This window comes from Sphaerodactylus townsendi, linkage group LG07 (genome assembly GCF_021028975.2).
Source record: "Sphaerodactylus townsendi isolate TG3544 linkage group LG07, MPM_Stown_v2.3, whole genome shotgun sequence".
NCBI classification, from domain to species: Eukaryota; Metazoa; Chordata; class Lepidosauria; order Squamata; family Sphaerodactylidae; genus Sphaerodactylus; species Sphaerodactylus townsendi.
The window spans coordinates 114,750,734-114,775,235 of record NC_059431.1 but is presented as its reverse complement, the minus strand read 5'-3'; the positions used below and the strand labels follow the sequence as shown (position 1 = coordinate 114,775,235).

General features: G+C 48.6%; 1 protein-coding gene across 1 annotated transcript in view; it reads left to right on the top strand.

Moving 5' to 3' along the window:
• The window catches only part of FSTL1 (follistatin like 1), a 51,411-nt gene that overhangs the window by 24,908 nt on the left and 2,001 nt on the right, over positions 1–24,502 (top strand). Inside the window, exons 4-10 of the mRNA XM_048503717.1 lie at positions 1,922–2,051; positions 3,475–3,507; positions 12,267–12,397; positions 15,199–15,317; positions 17,233–17,345; positions 18,680–18,790; positions 21,894–21,991. Of these exons, the coding sequence (XP_048359674.1) occupies positions 1,922–2,051; positions 3,475–3,507; positions 12,267–12,397; positions 15,199–15,317; positions 17,233–17,345; positions 18,680–18,790; positions 21,894–21,991 (735 nt within the window). The remainder of the gene's footprint in view (positions 1–1,921; positions 2,052–3,474; positions 3,508–12,266; positions 12,398–15,198; positions 15,318–17,232; positions 17,346–18,679; positions 18,791–21,893; positions 21,992–24,502) is intronic.

Here is a 24,502-nt window from a genome sequence, read left to right as displayed (position 1 = left end):
TTAGGGTGTGATCCTTGGCTTTTATTATCCAGCTCCTCAATTTTCTCTTCTGTGTGATCATCTCATCAGAACTTCTCTGGCACCATTAATGGGCATGGTGCTTGACAGAGTAACAGTAGACCAGGGATGGCCAACCTATGGTGCTCCAGATGTTCATGGACTACAGATGGCCAACCTATGGTGCTCCAGATGTGGCTATGGTTAGCCAGGGATGGCCAACCTATGGTGCTCCAGATGTTCATGGACTACAGATGGCCAACCTATGGTGCTCCAGATGTGGCTATGGTTAGCCAGGGATGGCCAACCTATGGTGCTCCAGATGTTCATGGACTACAGATGGCCAACCTGTGGGGCTCCAGATGTGGCTATGGTTAGCCAGGGATGGTCAACCTATGGTGCTCCAGATGTTCACGGACTACAATTCCATGTACCCCTACAGTAGACAGATCCCTGCTCCACGAGCTTCCTGCAGCAAACCTGAAACAGTAGAGGTACCAGGAGAAAGATAGAGGTGTGGGTAGATGGGAAGCCCTCCAGTTCAGTTGTTCATTTGTAGGATTAGTTACAGTGAGGGTCGGGACAAAGTTGCTTTCCCCCAAAGATGGGTTTGGAGATGACATTTGGAGGAAAGAGGATGCATCAAAGAAGTATTCTGTGAAATCCACTTGATGCGCAACCCAACCTCTTTCCCCTCCCAGAGCCCCACCGTTATGAGAAGTTTTCTTTTATTTGGGTCTCTTCCGTATTTTTTGAAGTTCTGCCCTTTGAACTAGAACAGCTTCAGACGAAGATCACACACTTTGCCGTATTCTTGCCACTGAAAAGTCACTTTGGGGGATAATATGCGGTGGCTAAAATGTTTTTGTTTGTGCAGAGATGGCTGCCAGATGGATGTCGTGTAAAAGATGGGCCAGGCGTGGTTGGCTGGGTGGCATTTTGTAGTATCCAAAAACTCCCATCTAGAAATCGGCATGGCTTTGTCAGTCTGGGAGATGCGTTTTATAGTTTTCTCCAGGTTGTCCCCACTTCAGAGGCACCCCCAAGGTTTACCACTAGCTCTTCCACCTCTGTACACATGTTGATACAGCCCTGTCACATGACACCCAGATGTGGGAACAGCCCCCCTTCCCCCCAATGAGGTTGCTGTCTCCACCATCAGCAAAGAGACACCTTGTATTGTCGAAGGCTTTCACGGCCGAAATCACTGGGGTGCTGTGTGGTTTCCGGGCTGTATGGCCGTGTTCTAGCAACATTTTCTCCTGACATTTCGCCTGCATCTGTGGCTGGCATCTTCAACTGCCTCTTAGAGCAACTGTGAGGAGGTCAGGTGAGTGTCCCTGAGGTAGTTCCACAATTGAGGGCTGCCACCAAAAAGTCCCTTCCTTGTGCATCCACCAAATGACCGTCTATGATTGGTGGGATAGCCAGGAGGCCCTATCTTTGTGATCTTAATTCCTGGGCAGGAACATATGGGAGAAGATGGTCCTCCAGATACCCGTCTCCCAAGCCAGGTAGAAGAACATTTTGGATTTTTACCCTGCTTGTCTCAATCATAAGGAATCTCAAAGCAGCTCACAAACCCCTTTCCTTCTTCTCCTTACAACTGACACCTTGTGAGGCAGGTGGGGCTGAGAGAGATCTGAAGAATTGTGACTGGCCCAAGGTCACCCAGCAGGCTTCATGTGGAGGAGCAGAGAAACAAATCCAATTCACCAGATTAGAGTCCACAGCTCATGGGGAGGAGTGGGGAATCAAACCTGATCCCCCAGATTAGAGTTCACCACTCTTAACCGCTGCACCACGCTGATCAAGTCTGCATGATTCGTATTTCTCTCTGCTAATTCTAACAGGCAATGTAAGGTGCTTCGCTTTATTCCTTTCATACTTTGACCGACCTCCTCGCATCTTTTTTCTTTTTAAGAAATGCAAACCCCACAAGAGGCCTGTCTGCGGCAGCAACGGCAAGACGTACCTGAACCACTGCGAACTGCATCGTGATGCCTGCCTCACTGGCTCCAAGATCCAGGTGGACTATGATGGCCACTGCAAAGGTAAGCCAGCTGTCAGGTGGGGCCGCCTTGGAAGAACATCTTGAGAAAATGAACGGCGGAGTTTCTGTTTGATCTCACAAAGGGACGTGATTCAACAGTGTGCTTGTTTGCACCAAAAGTTGCTGGGGAACAATATGGCGGGTTGGGAAAGGGCCCGTTCAGGAAACGAAATGAGGCAGGAAGCTGAGCATCTTATTGCCATGGCAACAGAGGCACAACCCTACCTGTTGAAGCAGATGGTACCAGCAGCATCTGTTGCTGGGGGAGGTACTGTGGCTGCATGGTAGAGCATGAGACCTTGAAAAGTCACTGTCAGTCTGGGGTAGACAATAATGAGCTTAATGAACTAAGTGGCTGATTCACTATCAGACGTCTTTATGTGTTGATGTGTAGATGGTGGAGGCGTGCCTCTATCTCTCAAGACAGTCTGGAGCAGCGTGGTGCCTGTGAGCATCAATCAATGCCTTTCTTGGCGCCTGTCAAGTGGTTTTAGGTAGTGGGTGGGGCCAAGTGGGGCTATTATTATTATTATTATTATTATTATTATTATTATTATTATTATTATTATTATTATTATTATTATTATTATTATTATTATTATTATTATTATTGATTTATTGATTTATTGATTAAATTTATAGGCCGCCTCATCCCCGGAGGGCTTGAGGCGGCTCACAACATGACTGTTTCCAGAACAGTAAATCAATATAACATAACATCTAACTCATTAAAATTCAGCAGCAATTAAAACAATAAATACAAATTAAAACAAACAAAATAAGCCGTTGTGTAAAACCTTACACACACACACAGGTGCTTTCGGCTCTAAAGGACGTCAAAGGAGAAGCGGAGGAGAAGTTGCAGGGCCCATTGGGATGGAATCGGGGGCCCTACCAAGGATAGAAAAAAGCAGCTTCAGTTCCGGTCGCTTCAATGCGGGGGGGCAATGGGGAAATCCCCGGACCCGGCCCCTCCAAAAGCCCGGTGGAATTGCTCCGTCTTACAGGCCCTGTGGAATTCACCAAGGTCCCGCAGGGCCTGGACAGCTTCTGATTGGCATTGGAAATATGATTGGATGTATACTTTTTAAAAAAACATTGCATTTTGGCAGTGACAGCACAAGGATATTCACTATCTGGCTGAAGGTAAGCTGTGGCAGCCGTTTTTGTGGTTGACTCCACCTCTTGAAGCAGCCATTTTTGTGGTTGACTCCACCTACTGAAGCAGCCATTTTTGTGATTGACTCCATCTAGTGTAGGAGGCATTTTGCGGTGGTGCCCACCTCACGTGTCAGAATTCCAAAGGTGCCCATAGACTCAAAAATGTTGGTCCAGAGGTCATTGAAGAGGCGCCTCGCTGAACTGGCAAAGTGTTTATGGGAAGAGCCTTTTGCCAAGATTTTCTCATTTCTTTCTGTTAATAGAGAAGAAGACTGATAACTCTGCTGCAAGCCCAGGTAGGTCCACTCTTCTACTTGTAGTTGATCACATGCAAACTCTGCCATAATTAGCTATGGTTCTAATAAATATACATCTCTGCATTGATTCTTGGTATCGATTACCAAGCAGGTAGCTGCAGTTCCTTCCTGTGGCCACAGCAGTGGTGGCGCTGGAGTGCAGCAGAGGAAACCAGTCGGCTACCTCCTTTGGCAAACTACCAAAGAGGCCAAGCAAGTTGGGCGTCTTGATTCTGTTCGGGGAATCCCTGGTTCGAAACCCCTGTTGCCTCCCCAAATATAAACGCCACCTTTATTTCACTAGGCTTTTGGTCATCCGTATGTTGCAGATGTCACTAACATTTACAGACGTTCTACAAAGTAATGCTTGAGCCATTTCTCACAGTGGTCAAAGAGATCGAGGATAACCCGGTGGAAACGTGCTATGCAGATTTCATTGTCGATCCCCATTCTAATAAATTACTATAACCTTGTTTGGAAATAACAACTTGCTGACATGAAATTTGATGTGATGTCACGAAAATGATTTGATTCCCTAAGAATATCAGGTTACTCCTGAATGAGAGAGATTTGTCTGGAAGAAGGGTTGCATGGACCGTCTTTTGGACTATGCCTGGTTTATTACATGGATTGTTGCAATGTGCTATACATGAGGCTGCCTTTGAGGACGGTTCGGAAGCGGCTCGTCTGCCGACCAGTTCTTTGTGCCAGGATCACACGATGCCAATTTGCACTGCACTGGCTTCTGATGTGCTACCGGGCCCAATTCAAAATGAAGAAGAAGAAGAGAAGAGTTTGGATTTATATCCCCCCTTTCTCTCCTGCAGGAGACTCAAAGGGGCTTACAATCTCCTTGCCCTTCCCCCCTCACAACAAACACCCCGTTAGGTAGATGGGGCTGAGAGAGCTCCGAAAAGCTGTGACTAGCCCAAGATCACCCAGATGGCATGTGTGGGAGTGCCCAGGCTAATCTGAATTCCCCAGATAAGCCTCCACAGGTCAGGCGGCAGAGCTGGGAATCAAACCCGGTTCTTCCAGATTAGATACATGAGCTCTTAACCTCCTACGCCACTGCTGCCCCTTGGCAGGCTCCTGGCTCAGTGCCAGCTGCTGCCGGCCCCGCCCACCTCCATCAGAGGCCCCTTACCTTCGCCTCGCTCAGAAAGGGACTTGCCAGCAGCCCGGGCGCCCGGCTTGTTGAAGGTCGACAGGGAGCCTTCTCATACCTGCCAGAGGGACATGCAGGCTCCTGGCCCTTGACCACAGCTTGATCGCATGGAGGGGTATGATTTTGTGCCCCCCACGTGATCAAATGGGTGTCTCCCGGGGACATGAGACCCCACATTTCCCTCTGGCAGGTACGCCTCTGGTGGAATGCCCTCCCACCAAAGGTCCGGCACTCACCTACCCTCCTGAGGTTTCAGTGCCTGGTGAAGGCCAGCCTGTTCGACTGGGAATTTGGATGTACTCTAAATCAGTGATCCATCGCAGCTTAGTGGATCGTGGGCTGTCACTTGCGGGGATTCAAATAGGGCTTGGATCTGGAAAGTTTGACGTCCCTGGCTCTAAACTACCAGACCGTCCACCTTCATTCAGCAAGTGTAACAAGAGATTCCCTTTTGCATCCTGTTATTTAGGAGGGACTTGGTTTATGCATACAGACTGCCTTGGCTGTGGTTAGCAAGAAGGCTCCAAAGCAAAGACTGTAAATTTATCTTGAGGCTTCTAAGGAAACAACAACTGAATGGAAAACTCCTGGTGTCCTTTTACCGCTGTGCTATAAGTTAAGGAGAAAGTGTCTTAACCTACTGCATCTCGTGTGTGGTTCTCCAGTTGCAATAAGTGGCAATGTGGCAGATAGGAAGAAGCTTCCAAAGGGTGATCACTACTGCACAGAGGATTATCGGCTGCCCTCTCCCCCCCTTGGAAGAACTCTATAATTCCCGAAGCCTAAAGAAAGCCCTGGGAAAATATTTCTGAGAGACCCTGGTCTCATCCCAGCACACACTCTCTTTTTTTTTGGCAGACTGTTAGCCATCCGGCAGACGCATCCCAGGTCTATCAAAACTAGGACAAAGAGGCTGAGAGACAGCTTCTACTCTAGAGCTGCGGCGATGCTGAACTCCGTGGCTTCGTGTTGATGTGTTTGGGGCTGTGTAGGGATGGGTGGAGGAAGGGGAAAGTGAGGATGGGGTATGAGTCTGAAATTGTGTGCATCGGGGAATGCTGCTGTAAATTTCGTTGTGCGTGCACAATGACAATAAAATGCTTATGCTTATGCTTAGGAAAGATTCCCTCTTGCATCCTGTTAGAGGATGCTGACGAAACAATTTTTAAGGCTTTGCCTGTGCAAAACTGATTGGGCAGCCAAGTTCTCCAGGATTTATCTTATTAAAGGAGATTTACAACTAACTCTGATAATATACAAGAGCAAGGCGGGTAAAGTTCAGTCCTCTGAACTATTAACCAGGGAACCAGGCAGAACATCGGTAGAAACCTTTATCCTTTCTTGAAAAACGGAAGGATTCTTTTTATTGAGCAAGACAGGGGGGAAAAATGTAGGCATTGAAAAAACTAACCCTACAATTTCTGTGAAGATAAAGGCTAAAATGATAAAGGTTCCAAGCACTGTTTAATCATATTATAGCAAGAAATAGTTTTTAAAAGCAAATGAGCTTTGAGCTTTGCGTCTCTCTGCTTTTAGGGATCATCAAAAAGTCCAAGTCGTACAGCAATGAGAATCTTCTACCTCGATCTTCTCAACTTCCGTCCAGAGAAATTTGATTTGCTTGTAGAAAAATATCAATCTGATACTTCTCTAAATCTCCTGATCTGTTATAATCATGTCATCATATCTAGATAACTGCGTGGTTGGTCACCAAATACCTAGATAGGCAAGGCGTAGATAAACATAGGTGCCAGTATCGAGATGCATTCCTGATTATGAAGCAAGATAAGAAGGTCAGCTCTTTGCTATTCAAAAGCAAGCAATCTAACGATATTCTGTAATTGTTTCAACTAACAGTCCTAGATGAAGGTAGCTCTAAGCAATTGAGTTCACTGATAGGGGAAATGCGCTCTAACTCTTAGTCAGCATGCCGAATTCCTTCAGCAAGAAACAGACAAGTGATAATCATAGCTGCCAACCACGCAAGCTGCCATACACTGCAAACATTGAACTTCCATAGTCCAGATTAGTTCAGGGTTGGCGTCAGTATTCCAGTGAGGTGGGCAGCTTGCCGACCCATTATGTTCTCACCCCTCGCCCACCATTTGCAGTAAGTGCCCCAAGCCCCTGCAGCCAGTCTTACCTGTGGTGTAGGTGGCTGTGAGCACAGTCAGTCAGAGGGATTGTGAGGAGGGGGAAAGAGGCACAGTCAGGTGGGGGAAACATGCAGGCAGTGTCGTCAGGATGCCTATGGCGGCGGGGGTGGGCACATGCATGTGGGGGTGGGCAGCAGGGGCAACAGGGCGTGTAGCAGTTCTGAGGGCTAAAGTTTCCCCTCGCTCCGGCCACTTCTCATGCAGGTAGGTGAATGAAAAGTGTATACAGAGGAGGAGGAGGAGGAGGAGTTTGGATTTATATCCCCCCTTTCTCTCCCGCAGGAGACCTCAAAGCGAGCTTACAATCTCCTTGCCCTTCCCCTCACAACAAAACACCCCTGTGAGGTAGGTGGGGCTGAGAGAGTCTTCGTGAGAGCTGTGACTAGCCCAAATAGTCACCCAGCTGGCGTGTGTGGGAGTGTACAGGCTAATCTGAAATTCCCCAGATAAGCCTCCACAGCTCAGGCGGCAGAGCGGGAAATCAAACCCGGTTCCTCCAGATTAGATACACGAGCTCTTAACCTCCTACGCCACTGCTGCTCCTTGTGCACGGAAGGGCCCCTCAAAATCTGGAACTGGCACTTAACCCATGGCCATAAGCCACCTTATACGGGCACTTGTGGTCTTTGCATTCGGAGGTATATTCCCCAATCGGGTTGATTTTTAGTTACGACGCTTGCTACTCTCTCTAGAACCTCGTCACGCCCAAGATCAGAGAAACCCTGTGCTTTGTGAAAGCAGGCAAAGTGTGATTTCCAGGGGCCCCCGTCTGTGCAGGGAAAGCGCGGTGAACAAAAGTATGCGTTTTGCTTCTCCGGCGCTTTTTCTTCGACCCCTTTCCCTGCCTTCCCACTTAACGCTGCTCACCAGTTCTGCCCATTCCCTCACGGACATTTCTGGAAAAAAAAATGATATCTTCAATCGCCCATTGTAGGAGGATATGGGATTATGGCGTAAATTAAGCTTTTTTTAAAAGTGAGGGCGGCAAACGGACTCTCTCTGACCCAGCAGAAGCAGGGGGCAGGCAAAGTGGCAGCTAGTTTTGGGGGGAGCAGCAGGACACCTCCTTGCATGTGAATAAAGAAATGCGGGAAGACCCTAATTACTGTCAGCACCTCTCGAACGCGTGAAATAAATAGAGACCGGGGAGGGAAAGTGCCTAGAAGCGTAATTTCATATTTCAGCACACAATGCGTAGAGTAATATTAGAAAGCTGAATCTAAGCTCTCCAGCTAGATCCAGAGATTATATCCTTCGTAACACACAATAATATCACCCATCTACTGTCCCACACCTTCAAATGTGCCTTCACAATTCTTCTGGCCACAACATTTTGCACTTCAACAGAGCTTCAAAGAACCTGGGAACCGCTCGCGACCTTCTTGCAGGGGAGCTGGCGCCAGGGAGTTGCAAGGAGGGGAAGAGGGAAACAGGAAAGCAGTTGCAGGAAAACATTTGTAATTCTTACACAGCAAGACATCTGGGCACAGACAGGCTTGGTCCTGACAACTGCGGAGCACACAGCCGTGCTGCAAACAGTGAGGGAACTTCTCCCCCGGTCAAATCACAGCTGACTTGTGGGGACACCATAGGATAGGGATGGCCAACCTATGGCGCTCCAGATGTTAATGGACTACAATTCCCATCAGCCCCTGCCAGCCTGGCCAATTGGCAGGGGCTGATTGGAATCGTAGTCCATGAACATCTGCAGCACCATAGGATTTTTGAGACAAGAGGTGATCGGAGGTGATTTGCCATTGTCTGCTGTCACGTCATGCCCCCCGGTATTCCCTGGAGGTTTCCCATCCAAACACCAGTCAGGGCTGACCCTCCTTAGCTTCTGAGATCTGACAAGATCAGGCTTACCTGGGCTATCCAGGTAAGGCCAGGTAAGGCCAGGTCTCTGGAGCTAATCTGGAATTAAATAGATACCATTTTCATGCCGGGACCGACAACTTACTTAGGACCTCTATAAACCTTTCAGTATTTACATATGTAGTATTTTCATCATGCCGGGACCGACAACTTACTTAGGACCTCTATAAACCTTTCAGTATTTACATATGTAGTATTTTCATCATGCCGGGACCGACAACTTACTTAGGACCTCTATAAACCTTTCAGTATTTACATATGTAGTATTTTCATCATGCCGGGACCGACAACTTACTTAGGACCTTACGGTACCTTACCTGCTGTGCTCCATTAGCTTTGCACTGTGAGCAGCAGCCGTTGCTGTCTCAAACTGAAGGCTCATTGGATAATCGAGGAAGAGTCTTAAGATGGGTGACCGAGCAGTGTCAAGGGAGATCAGAAATATAGCTTTTGCCTCCTTTAAGCTACTTGCTCACCTCCTGGACACAGCAATCTTCAATTTGCCTGGGTTGCCAACCTAGTACTTGCTGTGTTGTTATTCCTGAGAAAGGCAGAACATCAGGGGTTGCTCCAGTCTGAAGAATGGGGGTGGTTCTCATTTCCACTCCAGATGAATGGGAAGAAACTCCATTCGTCTTTTCCCCCTTCTCTTTCAACTGTTTGTATCAGTGGCGTAGCTATAACGGGGATGGGTGGGGACAAACGCCCTGGGCAGGCCACCGTTGGGTCACGTGGGGGGCGGAAAATCACCCCAGACACCTCCCCCCTCACCTGAAGGAGCAGCCTCGACCCCCGCCAGGCCGGGCCCCGCCAGTCTGCCTGAGACTGCTGTCTTGCCAGCTAAGGTATGTGCGGTGCAGGGAGGTGGGGGCATAGCCTGGCCCTGAGGGGGCCAAGCAGAGCCTTCCCCCCACCCCACCCCAAAAGGCCAGCCGGGCCCACGAGAACTCAACAGAGGCCTTATCACCCCATGCCACCCCTTGCTACCCTTCCCCCCCAGCCACCCCAAGCTATCCCTTGCCACTTTCTCCAATCCCTACCCAACCCTCACCTCCCTCCCCCCACCCCTAGGTCAACTGGCATTGAGGTGGTGATTTGGTAGTGCAAAATTTTTTATTTATTTATTTATTTATTTATTGTATTTGTATACCGCCCTCCCCGAAGGCTCAGGGCGGTTTCCAACAAAATAAAAAGTTAAAACATCATATATATAAGATAATTAAAATACATAAAATATTATATTAGAGATGGCTTCAGCTATTCTATTCCCTTCTACATGAACCCATCCTGAGGCCAGATGTTTGCTTTTTATTGCAGTTGATATCCAGCCCGGTTGGAGTCTGAACTTCATCATGGAACAGGTCCAGCTTTTACAGGCCCCGCGGAAACTTTGTAAACTCAAGCAGGGCTCCCCTGATCTCACCTGGAAGCCTGTTCCACCAAGGTAGGGCCAGGAGCCGTAGTGCCCTGGCCCCTTGTAGAGGCCAGCCGGATCAGCTTCTGGGGCCAGTTGGATCACCAGTAGGTCCGCCTCTGATGAACGGAGGGGCCTAGAAGGGCGATATAGGGAGAGACGGTCCCTTAGATATGCAGGGCCTAGGCTGCGAATGGCTTTAAAGTGCTAGTCAAAACCAAAACTTTTAAACATGACCTGGTACTCGATCGGCAGCCAGTGCAGTTGGTATAGGACCGGAGTAATCCGGTCCCTTACTGTTGCTCCGGAAAGGAGTCTGGCTGCCGTGATTCTGTACGAAGTTTCAGTTTCCGGATCATGGCCAAAGGTATAAGCTCCGCCATGAGAGCCAGAAGTTAAGCAGTAGTCTAATCTAGAGGTGACCGTGGCATAGATCACAAGTGGCCTAGATCAGGAACGTGGGAGAGATACGGGGCCAGTTGCCGTGCCTGGCCGCAGATGGTAAAAAGCTGCCTGGGTTGTCTGGGTGACCTTGGGACCACCCTCAAATGATAAAGATGGATCCAGAGTCATTTCAGGGCTCTTGGCGGACAAAGTATAGCATTTTAACGTCTCGCCAAGAAGGGTAGGGCAGGCCAAAGGCCATCGGACACTCCCTCCCAGCCCAGCCACATTGTTGGACCTCCGCCTTCTAGTGGGATTCCTGAACTTCTAGTTTCCGACTTCTAGACTCAATCCAAATTCAGCCACAGAAGACATCAAGACAACGCTAGAGAGCAATCAGGGGCCGAGGTCGGCTGCCTCCATTGTGAACATAGGAGCTAAGGGTCATCAGCATATTGCTGATGACATTCTGCAGCCCAAAACTCCCTGAACTAGACTCGCCAGGGGTGCATGTAGATATTAAAAAGCATCGTGGAGAGAAAGTATCGCCCCTTGCGGCACGCCACACATTAATGGGGCTTAAAGCCTTTGGAGATCTTGCACCTCTCTGAGCAAGCCACCTTGCTGGTCTCCCTGGATCTCGGAGGTGGAACGAGATCAGCCAATTTAATGCTGAATCTTCGAACCCCTCGACATACCATGACGTAGGCGGTGGACCAAATTGTGGTCAGTGGTTCACCATATTGAACGCCGTTAGTGGAGATCTACCAACAATTAACAGCGCCGAACCGCCTCTGTCCAAGTGTAGTCGGAGGTCATCCACAACAGTGACCAGCACCGTCTCGGTCCCATGACCAGTGCGGAAGCCAGACTGGAAGGGATCCAGTACGTTACTGGATCCACAAGTATCCATGTTTTCCAAGTTGGTTGGAGCGTGGGATGCGTGATTGTTGTGTTCAGGCATGTGGCCTGGGGCTATGATTTGTTGCTGATTTTTTTGGGGGGGGGGACTTAGCACAAAAATCATAAGGATCCATGAGGATCCGTGTTTTCCAAGCAAGTTTGGGCGCCGTTGCGGTGCCAGGGAGCATGGGATATGTGATCGTTGTGTTCAGACATGTGGCCAGGGGGCTTGGGCTATGATTTGATGCTGATTTGGGGGGGACTTAGTGCAAAAATCATGAGGATCCGTATTTTTCAAACAAATTTTTCCACCACTGCAGCACCACAGGGTGTGGGATGTGTGATGGTTGTGTTCAGACATGTGGCTAATGGCTGGAGTTGTGATGTGCTGGTGATTTTGGGATGACTTAACTGCAAAAATCATGAAGATCCGTGTTTTCAAGCAGGTTTTGCGAAATCCTCTGGTGGCAAGGCCACAGAGTGGGATGCGTGATTGTATTAGGTGCTGCTCTGTAGACTAAGACATTACGTCTCTCAGAAGTTTTCATGGTGGTTTCATCTCAGACACCTAATGCAAAAAATCATATGAATTCATGAGGATCTGTTAAAAATCATCTGGATCCGAAATTTTTCCCAATTTGTGAGTTGGGGCATGTTCTTTAATGTGATGGTGACTTTGAGATGACCTGGCGCAAAAAAACTTTGTTTGGTCGTGATGGGGGGAGGGCTGCCGCCCATACGGGGGGGAGGGGGCACCCTCAGATTTTTCCCCGGGCTCCATTTTCCCTAGCTGTGCCTCTGGTTTGTAGTTCTCCACCTTTCCCGGCCTGACTTCCCCATTTTGCTCCTCACTCGACAGTGGTCTGCTACCAGGCTGACCGGGACGAGCTCCGGCGTCACCTCATCCAGTGGCTTGAAGCAGAGATTGTTCCTGACGGCTGGTTTTCTAAAGGCAGCAATTATACAGAAATCCTGGACAGGTATTTCAAGGTAGGGATGACAGCAGAGGAAAAAGAAGACAGTTGCCTGCTACAGGAAGCAAGTGGATGTTCATTGTTCTAAGATGCTGATGTTAAGATGGACCAGCTGGAATGATTGATGTGTTCAGCTTCTGAATCGTCCACTTCTGACACCTTTGATTTCAGCCTCCCCGCCCCCACCTGCCTGCATGCATTTACAGTGAGTAGTGTTGCCAGCTTCCAAGTGGAGCCTGGAGGTCTCCCAGAATTACATCTTATCTCCAAATGACAGAGATCAGTTCCCTGGAGAAAATGGCTGCTTTGAAGGGTACGTTCTGTGGCATTATAACCATGAGTTCCCTCCCCTTCCCAAATCCCACCCTGCCAAGACTCCCCCTTCAAATTTCCAGGAATGTCCCAATCCAGAATTGACAACCCTAACAAAGAGGGTGATCTGCTTACTTAACTTTTAGAATAAGCATTTTATCTTCAGCAAGGTTCAGCCATGTTGGCATTCACTTGGGAAATCATCAAGGGACCACCTGGGCAGCTCGGGGGGGGGGGGGGGCGTGGCAAGCTTTGTAAAGCTTTGTAATGTCACTGCCCCCTCTTTGACTACTCTGGCTCGTGGATATAGGAGGAGGAGGAGGAGGAGGAGGAGGAGGAGTTTGGATTTATATCCTCCCTTTCTCTCCTGCAGGGGCTTACAATCTCCTTGCCCTTCCCCCCTCACAATAAACACCCTGTGAGGTAGGTGGGGCTGAGAGAGCTCCGAGAAGCTGTGACTCACCCAAGGTCACCCAGCTGGCGTGTGTGGGAGTGCACAGACTAACCTGAATTCCCCAGATAAGCCTCCACAGCTCAGGCGGCAGAGCTGGGAATCAAACCCGGTTCCTCCAGATTAGATACAGGAGCTCTTAACCTCCTACGCCACTGCTGCTCCTTATAATACAATTCTGATACTCTCACAAACAGAACCATGATGCCCCCACAAACAGAACCATGCAGGCAAAGGGTCTGGTGGAAAAGAGGAAGGAAACTGAGAAACTGTAAGGAATTGAAAAATAGGGTCAACTTAAAAGGAGGCAAGAAATGATAGGCTCACTAAACGTCAGCCAGAATTCAGTCACATGGGCAAGACATGTTAGTGTCCTTGCAGTACAACAGAAGAATTAGATGTGCCCAAGAGATCGGTGGGAAAGAACGGAAGCCCTTTGGACTATACCATTCGGGATGGGTAGAGGGAGGGGGCTGGCTCCCCAGGAAGGCCGTCATCCCGGCCCTGCGTATGACCCAGTCCCATCCAGTCACTCCTTCTCAAAAGGACGAAATCGAATGCCAGCGTCCAATAAGGTCTTGGAGCAGTTAGCTCATAGCCACACCTACAGCTTTGACACTAAGGTGATTAAAGGATCAGTTCCTAACGAGAGTCACTCAAGTCCAATCCCATTCATTTCACTGGGTGTAGACCGGAGTAACCCTGCATAGAGTTGTGCCGTAAGTGAACAATCCCAAACCGGTGTGCTCAGAATCCTCCTCAAACCCTCTTGATGGAGCTCATTCCCGGATAAGGATTCCGGGGATTGCACTCAATGGCGTATCTAAGGGGAGAAAGAGGGGGCACGCGATCCAGAAGGGGCACATTTTGCCCACTGGTTTCCTCTCTTCCCCCCCTCATGCCCAACCCCTGGCCAAACTCTCCCTGCCCCCCACCACACCCACACACGCCACTCCCACCATTGTTGCCAACTGTGGAACTGCCCAGAGGGACGGAGGAAATCTAGCTGCATTTTAAATGCTCCTAACGTTCCTTCATCTCTCTGAGCAGTGCCATGGCGGGCAATACACTGGGGGCTAAGGCCCGGTGCCGCTCAGAGGGGCGGAGGAAAGTTAGGTGCATTTTAAAATGCAGCTGACTTTCCTCCAATGCTCCCTCCATGCGCTGCTGCAGCTGGCAACACACCGGGGGTGGGAACAAGACACCTTGTGAGGTAGGTGGGGCTGAGAGAGTTCGGATAGAACTGTGACTGGCCCAAAGTCACCCAGCGAGTTTCATGTGCAGGAGAGGGGAAACAAATCTGCTCCACCAGATAAGAGTCCACCATTCACATGGAGGGATGGGGAATCAAACCTGATTCTCCAGATTAGAGTCTACCACTCTTAACCACCACACCACACAAAGGGGAAGGGTTTAGATCAGTGGTGGCGAACCTATGGCACGGGTGCCAGAGGTGGCACTCAGAGCCGTCTCTGTGGGCACGCGCAGAGTGCCCTCCCCCCCACATCTAGGCTGGCCTGGGCCTCTGGGCTCAATTATTAGCATTTAACCTAAGACCAAGTTTTGGGGAAGCAGTGTAGGCAACCCTGTTAAGCGCTGTTAAACCCCACTGATTTTCATGCGAAGAACTAAAGCGTGATCCTTTACCTGGGAGTAAGCTCGGTTGCTGGCAATGGGGCTTGCTTCTGAGTAAACCATCCTAGGGTCGTGATTCACCCGTTGGAAGAGATGCACGGTTGCATCAAAGCAAAGCCACCGACTACCACCAAGCTTACTCCCGAGTAACCACGCCTCGGAGCCAACTGTTTTTTCTAAACTAAAACCTCAGTATTCAGGTTAAATTGCCGTGTTGGCACTTTGCGATAAATAAGTGGGTTTTGGGTTGCAATTTGGGCACTCGGTCTCTAAAAGGTTCGCCGTCACTGGTTTAGATACAGTCTTTGAAGTGTGAGGAACTGTCGAGGAGAAGGGAAGATATGGTTCTTGGGTGCTTCAGTGAAACATTTGCAGAAAGGAAGAGTAAGTAAAGCCTCTTTTTGCCTCCCGCTTTCCAGAACGTCGACGACGGGGACTCTCGCTTGGACCCCAGCGAGTTCCTAAAGTTTGTGGAGCAAAACGAGACTGCTGTCAACCTCACCACCTACATGGACCCAGAGACCAACAGACTGCTCAGGTAGGCCGAGGCCAGAGGAAACGGGAGAATAAAGTTCAGCCGACATGTAGAATTCTGTTATGTTGTGCTAGCAGGGAAGAGTTTTTTTAAAAAAAACGTAAGCAGGGGCTGTAATTGAAAGCAGAAAAACGGTGGGTGGGCTGCTCGAACCCTTTCCGTTCCGATTGAGTGTCCGTCTACCCCGCATTTTGCTGGCCTGCTTGGGAAAAGAAAAACCAGCCGATGGAAAAGCCGTTTGAAGAGGGAGAAGAAAAAGGGCAGGAGGGGACTTTCCGTTGCAGCTTCCACCTTTTTAATGAAAAAGAAATGCAAAACCCAATGACGCCAGCGGGGAAACCGTCTCATCAACGAATATCGTCGGTGGCTTAAAAAGGAAAGAAACTTCTCTGTCAATTACCAGAGAAGCGACACCTGAGAAAGAGTCGCAGCGATATGCCTGCGTGTGACTGTCGCTTCTGCTACCTGTTCTTTAAAAATAATTTCGCCTTCTGGAGCAGCAGTGGCGTAGGAGGTTAAGAGCTCGTTAATCTGGAGGAACCGGGTTTGATTCCCAGCTCTGCCGCCTGAGCTGTGGAGGCTTATCTGGGGAATTCAGATTAGCCTGTACACTCCCACACACCCCAGCTGGGTGACCTTGGGCTAGTCACAGCTTCTTGGAGCTCTCTCAGCCCCACCCACCTCACAGGGTGTTTGTTGTGAGGGGGGAAGGGCAAGGAGATTGTAAGCCCCTTTGAGTCTCCAGCAGGAGAGAAAGGGGGGGATATAAATCCAAACTCTTCTTCTTCTTCTGTAGCTGAGTAAAAAAGCAATTTAAATTGCCCTGGCACTGAATTGCTCTGTTCTGCTTTAGATGTCTCCTCCTCTTAAAAACAGGACCATGAGCAAAAATAATTTCCACTAGGCTTTTCTGCTCTGGTTCTCACAGGGCTGTCCTCGCCGTGAACTGGCACTTTGCTCATTCAAGCAAATATATCCAAAGTTCTTGCCATCTGGTTTGTAAGTCATCATTCATTAACCTTGCCAACTCCTGGAGTTTGCGTTTCTCTTCAGAAGCGACTGAGAGTGGCCAGTGGTTGTGGGACTTTCCAAATCAATAAGGAAAGGGTTCTATTAATTTACTCCAGGGATCCCAATGTGGTGCCCATGTACACCTTTTCCGGTGCCCACCGAATGTCCTTAGAAAGTGGGTGGGTCTTTTCCCCAGCAAGGCTTCTGATGGGCCATTGGAGATTTGATTGGTGGCCGCCAAGACAACATGAGCATCTTCACTGGGTGACTGAAGGTAAGCCAGGGCAGCCATTTTGTGTCTGACTCTGCCTCCTGCAGCTACCATTTTGTGGAAGCGATTTTCTGACTATGCCCACCCCACTGGGTCAGAATTTCCACAGCGCTGACTGGCTCAAAATGGTTGGGGACCCCTTATTTAGGCCACAGAAGGTCAGAAGGATGGCTACTCCCAATAGCCTGAGGGCCTTCTGCATAAGTGCTCCAGAAAACCCAGTTAAACTGAGTTGACTCCAATGGCTTGTAAAAATGTGAACTGTTCCTGCTTTTCCTGAATCTGCCTCAGGGTGGAAGATTTCCGGAGCCAATTGACCTCTCTCTTCTCTTTCTTCTTCTCTTCTTCTTTCCTTCTTCTCTTTCCTTCTTTCTCTTTCTTCTTCTTCTCTTTCTTCTTCTCTTTCTTTCCTTTCTCTTCTCTTCTTCTTCTTCTTCTTTCTTCTTTCTTCTCTTTCCTTTCTTTCTTCTTTCTTTCTCTTCTTTCTTCTTCGTTCGTCTTTCTTCTTCTTTCTTCTTTATTATTTCTTCTTCTTTTTTCTTCTTTCTTTCTTTCTTTCTTTCTTTCTTTCTTCTTTCTTTCTTTCTTTCTTTCTTTCTTTCTTTCTTTCTTTCTTTCTTTCTTTCTTTCTTCCAGGGGACTGTGTGTTGATGCCCTCATTGAACTTTCCGATGAAAATGCTGACTGGAAGCTCAGCTTCAACGAATTCCTCAAATGCCTCAATCCATCCTTCAACCCTCCAGAGAAAAGTAGGAGCGGCTGGCCTGTATGAGGGATGGGGGGGAGGGCTATGAAAGAGCAAAGCAGTCTAAGACATGAGTTTGAAAGCCTGGCTGGACGGGGCTGGTGTGCTGCCATAGCAACACACAGCACTGAGGAGGCTCAGAGCTGAGTCTGTGCTGACAATAGTTTAGCAGGGAATAATTCAAGAGATACCAAGTCCATGGGAGAGTCCAGAGCAATGTTCATCAAACCAGGAGTCAGAAGCCAGGAAGGTACACAGCAACAAGGAGAAGCCAAAAGCAGAGGGGGTGGGGGTGCGCATTGCACCGGACGTACGCCTGGGGAGGCGAAAAATCGCTGCCCTGCAAGGGGGGGGGGCACTTACCTTAGTTCAGCCTGAAAGTGCAGTCTGGAAAAAGTGGCCTGTTCACTTGAGGCTGAAAACAACCTGTTGGGAACTACACTTCCCAGGAGACCTTGCAAGCCCCAAGGTCTCCTGGGAAGTGTAGTTCCCACCAGGCCTTTTGCAGCCTCAAGTGAACAGGCTGCTTTTTCCAGCCTGCGCTTTCAGGTTGAACTAAGGTAAGTTGGGGGCGGGGCACAGAGTGCGTACCGGGTGCAGTATGGCCCAGCTCTGCCTCTGGCCAAAAGTCAAGGTCAAGAAGCCGGTCCATAGTCAGTCAAGGTCTGGAACCAACAGTGGCATGCAGGCACAGGTCAGGAAGAACACACTTTGCAACCACAACTGCAGTTCCTGCCAAAGACCTTTTACTCCTCAGAGCTACTTGCCTGGGACTGCTCCTGCAAAGACTCTGGGTAATGCCTAGCCTGCAACCTTGCTGAGCGGCACTGTTCCTTTAAGGCCAATCTCAACGTTTGTCTGCAACGCAGGCTCACATCTGGAGACCCAGAGCTACTGGTATATTCCTTAGTCTTGTTAACTAGCTCTGAGCCAGACGCCTGTGCTGGTTCCGGGTCTATTTCTTCAGCTGGTGTCTCTCTGTGAAGCTCTATTAACTCTTCCTTGGATGAGCTGTTAACTGCAGCAGGAGTGGCCATGACATCCCCCACCCACTCCTGTTCCTGGTGATCACTGGCTCAAGTTTCATCCCACACCTCTGCTACAAAACTGAAGCTGCAAACGCTTGCTTCTGCGCCACCTCGCAAACAGGGTAGTTTCCAGCCATCACCAGCACAGCGGACACCAGCGGTTGCCCTTATTTTTGAGCAAAAACCGTCAAATGTAGCGGGTCAGGCAAGAATGCAGGTAGCGGGTCTGATCGGAAGACCAACGTGGGGCACTCCAAATCTAAACCATTCCACAGACGTTCAGACCAAATTCTCTCCTCTGCCATTTCAGAGTGCGCCCTTGAAGACGAGACCTACGAAGATGGGTCGGAGGCTCAGGTGGAGTGTAACCGTTGCGTCTGCGCTTGTGGGAAGTGGGTATGCACAGCCATGACATGCGAGGGTACGTACAGCTGAGAAAGACGGTTTTGTTGTAGAAGGATCTCTTTTGTTGATCCCATGGTTGCTAGCATGGGCAAGAAGTACAATGCAGACCGTCTTAACAGCATTATAGGCCATCTGGGCAAAGCAGTGCCCTAGGGCTCCTACCCAAACTACTCCCAGGAATAAAAATGTAAAAGGTTGATAAATTCGTGTTAGGTCTCAGACCTTGAATCAATAAACGGGCTCCGTATTGTTGATCAGCAGCATTTATTGGAAGGCAATGAAGCATCCAGCTTGTTAAAGCCCGCTCTGACGATCCTGGCTTTTGCTACCCCATTTATTCAGAAATAGTCCCCCCTCCCGTCTTCCCAAAGAATGTGAGAAAAAGTTACTTTGTAGCCAAGGCACCCCAAGGTTGATGGCAGAGAAATATATAATCAACCTGGCCTCCTGCCCCCACAGAGCAACGGAAACATCCTGTTTCCCATGGGAGCAGAAGGTGTCGAGGTAAGCTAGTTATCTTCAAAGCGTGTAAAGCCATAAAGAAGAGATCAAGGGAAGAATGTCCCATTACAGCAGTGGCAACATATAGCAGGCTGGTTATCTATATCTTGTAGCAATTACACTGAGGTAGGAATGCATCTCAATCAACTAGATACAATCACCCAATATATTTTGTGGCAACTATTTTGACTTAGGAATGCATCTCAATCAACTAGGTGCGATCCCTGGCAATTCATAAACTTGAATAACTACTACTACTACTAAGTGTTCCTAATGAATCTCAGATTCAATCTCTAATAACCAATGGCATATAAATATAGTTGCTACCGTGTTTCCCCGAATATAAGACAGTGTCTTATATTAATTTTTGCTCCCAAAGATGTGCTATGTCTTATTTTCAGGGGATGTCTTATTTTTTTGTGTTCTGTTCACGGGCATGCTGTTCTGTCTGTCAAGCATGCTTTGCTCCGTCAAAAAACTTTTGGGATGTGCCTTACATTTCAAAGACTTGGGGATGCCTTACATTTCGCACTTCTTATATTAATTTTTGCTCCCAAAGATGTGCTATGGTTCTATGTCTTTATTTTCAGGGATGTCTTATTTTTTTTTTGTTCATTGTCTCTGGCCGGGCATGCTGGGCATGCTTTTTCCAATAACAAAAAACTTTGCTACGTCTTACTTTTGGGGGATGCCTTACATTTCGCACTTCAGCAAAACCTCTACTATGTCTTATTTTCCGGGGATGTCTTATATTCGGGGAAACAGGGTATGTTGCTATTAACTGTCAAGTGAGTTGAAGTGACATTGACATGTGCTTTTACGTTGTGTAGTGCGTGAAATACGTACTGTGCGGCCAGCAGACAGGGGTGTGGATGCCCTCGTTGAACTTTCCGATGAAAATGCTGACCAGGGCAAGCGTTGAACTGTGGGCCCCCCCAACCCCCTTACTCCATGTGAAGTTGGGGGGTGGGGCCCACTTCAAGGCTGGCCTCACCTGCTTTATCTTTAAATTGCAGGCTGCACCTCCCAAGACTACAGTTTAAAGCTAGATCTAATGAGCCCAACTTTGAAGCGCACCCCCAGCCCCCGATCTCCACATGGAATTGGGCAGGGGGCAGTTTGAGGGGGGGTCTTCTGGGTGGCCTGGCACCCCTCTTCAAGCAGCACCCAGGGCACAAACCCTGCCTTGCCCACCCTACTGACACCCTTGCCAATGAGGTCTTCTCCTCAGACTCCACTCCAAATCTCCAAGCATTTCCCAGCCTGCAGTTGGCAGCCCTACCCTGCTATTCCCCTGCCAATGGCCAGTGAGGACGTGGCAACCCTACTTAAATCTTGGCGTGGCCCCAACAGTGGCCTCAATAATCTAATTACGCCGTCTGCAGAGAAGGGTTTCCTTTGATCGACAGAGGGTTTGCCCCTATTCAAAATCACTGAATACCTTCTCCTTCTGTTCTGTGGGCCTTCCACAAAAAAACCACCTCCTTCTCTGCCTTCCAAGTAGCAGCTATTATTGTGGGAGTAGATACAGTCCCTTTCATTATGTCCCCTCTTATTGATCCTTTTCCGAGGTCAAGAATCCCAGCCTGTTCACACTTCAGCATGAATTTTCATCTCAGACCCGTTTCGGCTGGCCATCTTTGAATCTCACTCACGATCTGCCAGGCGTAGCATTGCTGAATTTCCTTTCCTTTCTTCAAGTTTGTCACTAGCTACAATACTCTCCCCCCTCCAAGGCTGACTACTCTGATTTCTCGCTGGCTGTTGATGAAAGCAGACGGCAGGCATCCAAGCGGTTTGGCTTCTCGGGGAAGCTTTAAGTGATTGTACCCAGCAGTGTGTGTGTGTGTGTGTGTTAGTGTGCCAAGCCAAAAACAAGATCTGACAAAATGCTAGCGCCCTGAGTTAAATCTAAGCTCTGGAAGATTGTGGGAACAGTCTCAAGATGGGATCAAAAGGGCTGAGTGGCAAAGAAGTGGCAGAGACTTGGGGCTTTGTAACTCCCTCCCCAGGGAGATTTGTCGGTCTCCCTCTCTGAGTGTCTTTCACCAGCAGGGGAAGAATTCGTTTTGTTTTGTTTGGCGTTCCCCCGGTAGCAATCACTGGCCCTCCTTCCTGATTCTGGTGTTGTTTATGTGTTTTTATTGAATTGCTGCATACATTGAAACGTTCTTTCGCTTGTTCAAAGGTTTTAATGTTTGACGCTTTGGGGAGCCCAGTCAGGTGGGAAGGTGGCATCAAAATGTATTAAATACATAAATATTTTGTTCATGTTCAGCAGGCTGCAAGTGTTCTTTTCCTAACCACAGATTCTTCAGTTGTTAAACTTGATGGAGCTTCCGGTGACAATGCCCTAGCCCAGGGGTCTGCAACCTGCGGCTCTCCAGATGTTCATGGACTACAATTCCCATCAGCCCCTGCCACCATGGCCAATTCGTAGGAGGAGGATTGGCCACCATGGAGGATTGGCCATGCTGGCAGGGGTTGATGGGAATTGTAGTCCATGAACATCTGGAGAGCCGCAGGTTGCAGACCCCTGCCGTACCCCTTGCCCTGAAACACCCTAATGATCCTTATCCTGCCACCTGCGACTTGAAAACTCTGCTTGCTTTTTGTAGGTAAGACCCAGCAGGTGCCTTCCCAGGGGCAGCATCCGGAAGAGAAGCTGACGGAAGAGGAACTAGCCAGATACGTTCAGGAGCTGCAGAAGCATCAGGTAAGAATGGGCCTACAGGGATCATAGAATCATAGAGACCAGAAGGGCCATCGAGTCCAACCCCCTGCTATGCAAGAATACACCATCAAAGCACTCTTTACAGGTGGCAATCCGGCCTGTGTTTAAAAACCTCCAAAGAAGGAGACTTGACCACACTCCAGGGCATTGTATTTCACTGTTGAGCAGCCTTGACGGTCAGGACGTTTTTCCTAACGTTTAGCTGAAATCTCTTTTTCTGTACCTTGAACCCATTACGCCTTGTCCAATCTCTGGAATAGTAGAAAACAAGCTTGCTCCATCTTCAACATGACATCCTTTCAAATATTTAAACATACCTGTTGTGTCACCCCTGGTACCTTCTTTCCTCCAGAATAAACACCAGTCAGGGTCTCTTCAGTCTGTGTACCCTGAGCTGGTGGCGGAATTTTTATACCTGATGTTGGATCATATTATCAGCCCTTCCAGCAATGCCAATTAGCCATGCTGAGGGGGGGCTGGATACCGTAGTCCAACATCTGGAGCGCTCACCACTGTTCTTATAGTTGCAGGGAGCACTATACAGGGCTGTTGGTTTTCTTATCAGCCCCTTCCAGCAATGCCAATTAGCCATGCTGGAGGGGGCTGATGGGAATTGTAGTCCATAACATCTGGAGTGCCAAAGGTTCGCCACCACTGCCCTATAGTCATATCAGAGTTTTTTATTCGTCTGGAAAGCCAAGAGTGTCTTTGGTCGTTGGATTCTGTGCATGCTGGGGATAATCAGGGGTATGATATCCTGCAAGCAGCGTTCCATGGAGGGCTGGGCCTATGTAGATAAATTTTTATATTTAGCAAGCCTTTATTGGCATAGACAACAGTACAACAATAATAAAAAACTGATTAAAAATCATATACAATACAGGAAATAAATGTTAGGTCAAAGGAAATCTACTGGCGTTTAGTAATTTCCAGGAGAAAGTCTGCCACTATCATACAGAGAGAAGGATCAGGATTGTCCAACAAGTAGTGTAATCTAATTAAATTGGGGAGATCGGGTAAATGTAAAGGAGTAAGATTCACATACTTGGATCTGATTTCCTTGAATCTGAGACAGTGTAGTAATTGGTGGGCCAGAGATTCAACTGAGCCATCATTACATGGGCACAATCTTTTAGCCTTTTCTTGCTTATTAAATCTGCCATGTAACAAGGCAGAAGGCATAACATTAAACCTGGCGAGCAATACAGGTAGTGTGCCAAGTGGCCCCGTTCAAATGGGAGAGAAAAATACAGGGGGGAGCACGTTTTCTTGGCTGCAGTGATTAGAGTAGAGAACTCTCTATCCAATAGTTGACCTTTTAATTTCCTATAAGCTTCTGAATAGGACAAAGGGCAAAGTGAATCCACTGGCAGTCCAATAGAGGCCATTTTTTCTTCAATTATGGAAAACCAGGGGTTGGAATGGGTGTCAGAGAGCAGACGGTGGACCAGGGAATTACAGTCTGAGAGAAAATGAATTCGCAGCCAGAATCTAAAAGTCCTCAGCCAAGCGGCTGATTCCAAGGAGTTTTGACCTAACTCCAGACAAAGGGCTGCATAGGGCACGCAATTTGGGAGTCCAGTTATCTTATGAAACATTTTCATGTAGATAAATTTGAATTGTAAACACTGCAAAGGAGGGATTGTCTGGTTTATATTTTTCTATAAGCGTGGCCACTGTGTGTTCTGTACACATGTCTGAAGAAGTGAACTTGACTGATGAAAGATCACGCTGAAATAAATGCAATTAGTCTTCAAGGTGCCACTGAACATTTGGGAAGGGTGGAGGAGTGGCAGCCAGGCACGATTTATCTCTGCCACCTTTAATTTCTATAAGAGACAAGCAGCCAATCCTAAAGGAAGAACAAATGGATGGCAGCCAGGCACGATACAGGTCTGCCACCTCCAAAGAGGATCGCAGAGCCTCAGTGAGCAAGGGAGAAAGAAAGTTCCCCCAACCATACTGCAGGACCGCTATACAGCTCAGAGGCTGTGCCTGCCTGTTGCCGGCATAAGTCTACGCCGGCAAAAGAGGTGTTCCAGGCAGTGGCGTAGCAAAAGGGGGACAGGGGTGGAACACACCAGGTGCGTGCCCCTGCAAGGGCGTGGCAGGGGCACAGGGCGCACACATGCCCCGGGCACAGTTCCCTTTCGCGCCGCCTCTGGTTCCCAGGACTAAGGGACTCAGGAAGCCTACAAAATCTGGGTCCGCCACTGGGAACACACACACACACACCGTGGCACTGGCGTGGGCTCCTATGCTGGATAAGTGCCAGTGTTGTGGCTATGTCTGCTCTTGGGTGTCGCACAGCCACGCTGCTCCCCGCCACTGGTGTAAATGCCACTTAAGCCAGCATTAAGGGGCATGCTGCATCCAGATCCCGCCCCCAGGACTGCACAGTAACACAGCTACCCTTTAGCAATCAGCGTATGTCCCAACATTTTAGTTTCTTTTTTTAAACCTTCGGAAGGCTCTTTCTTATGTTCTTAAATG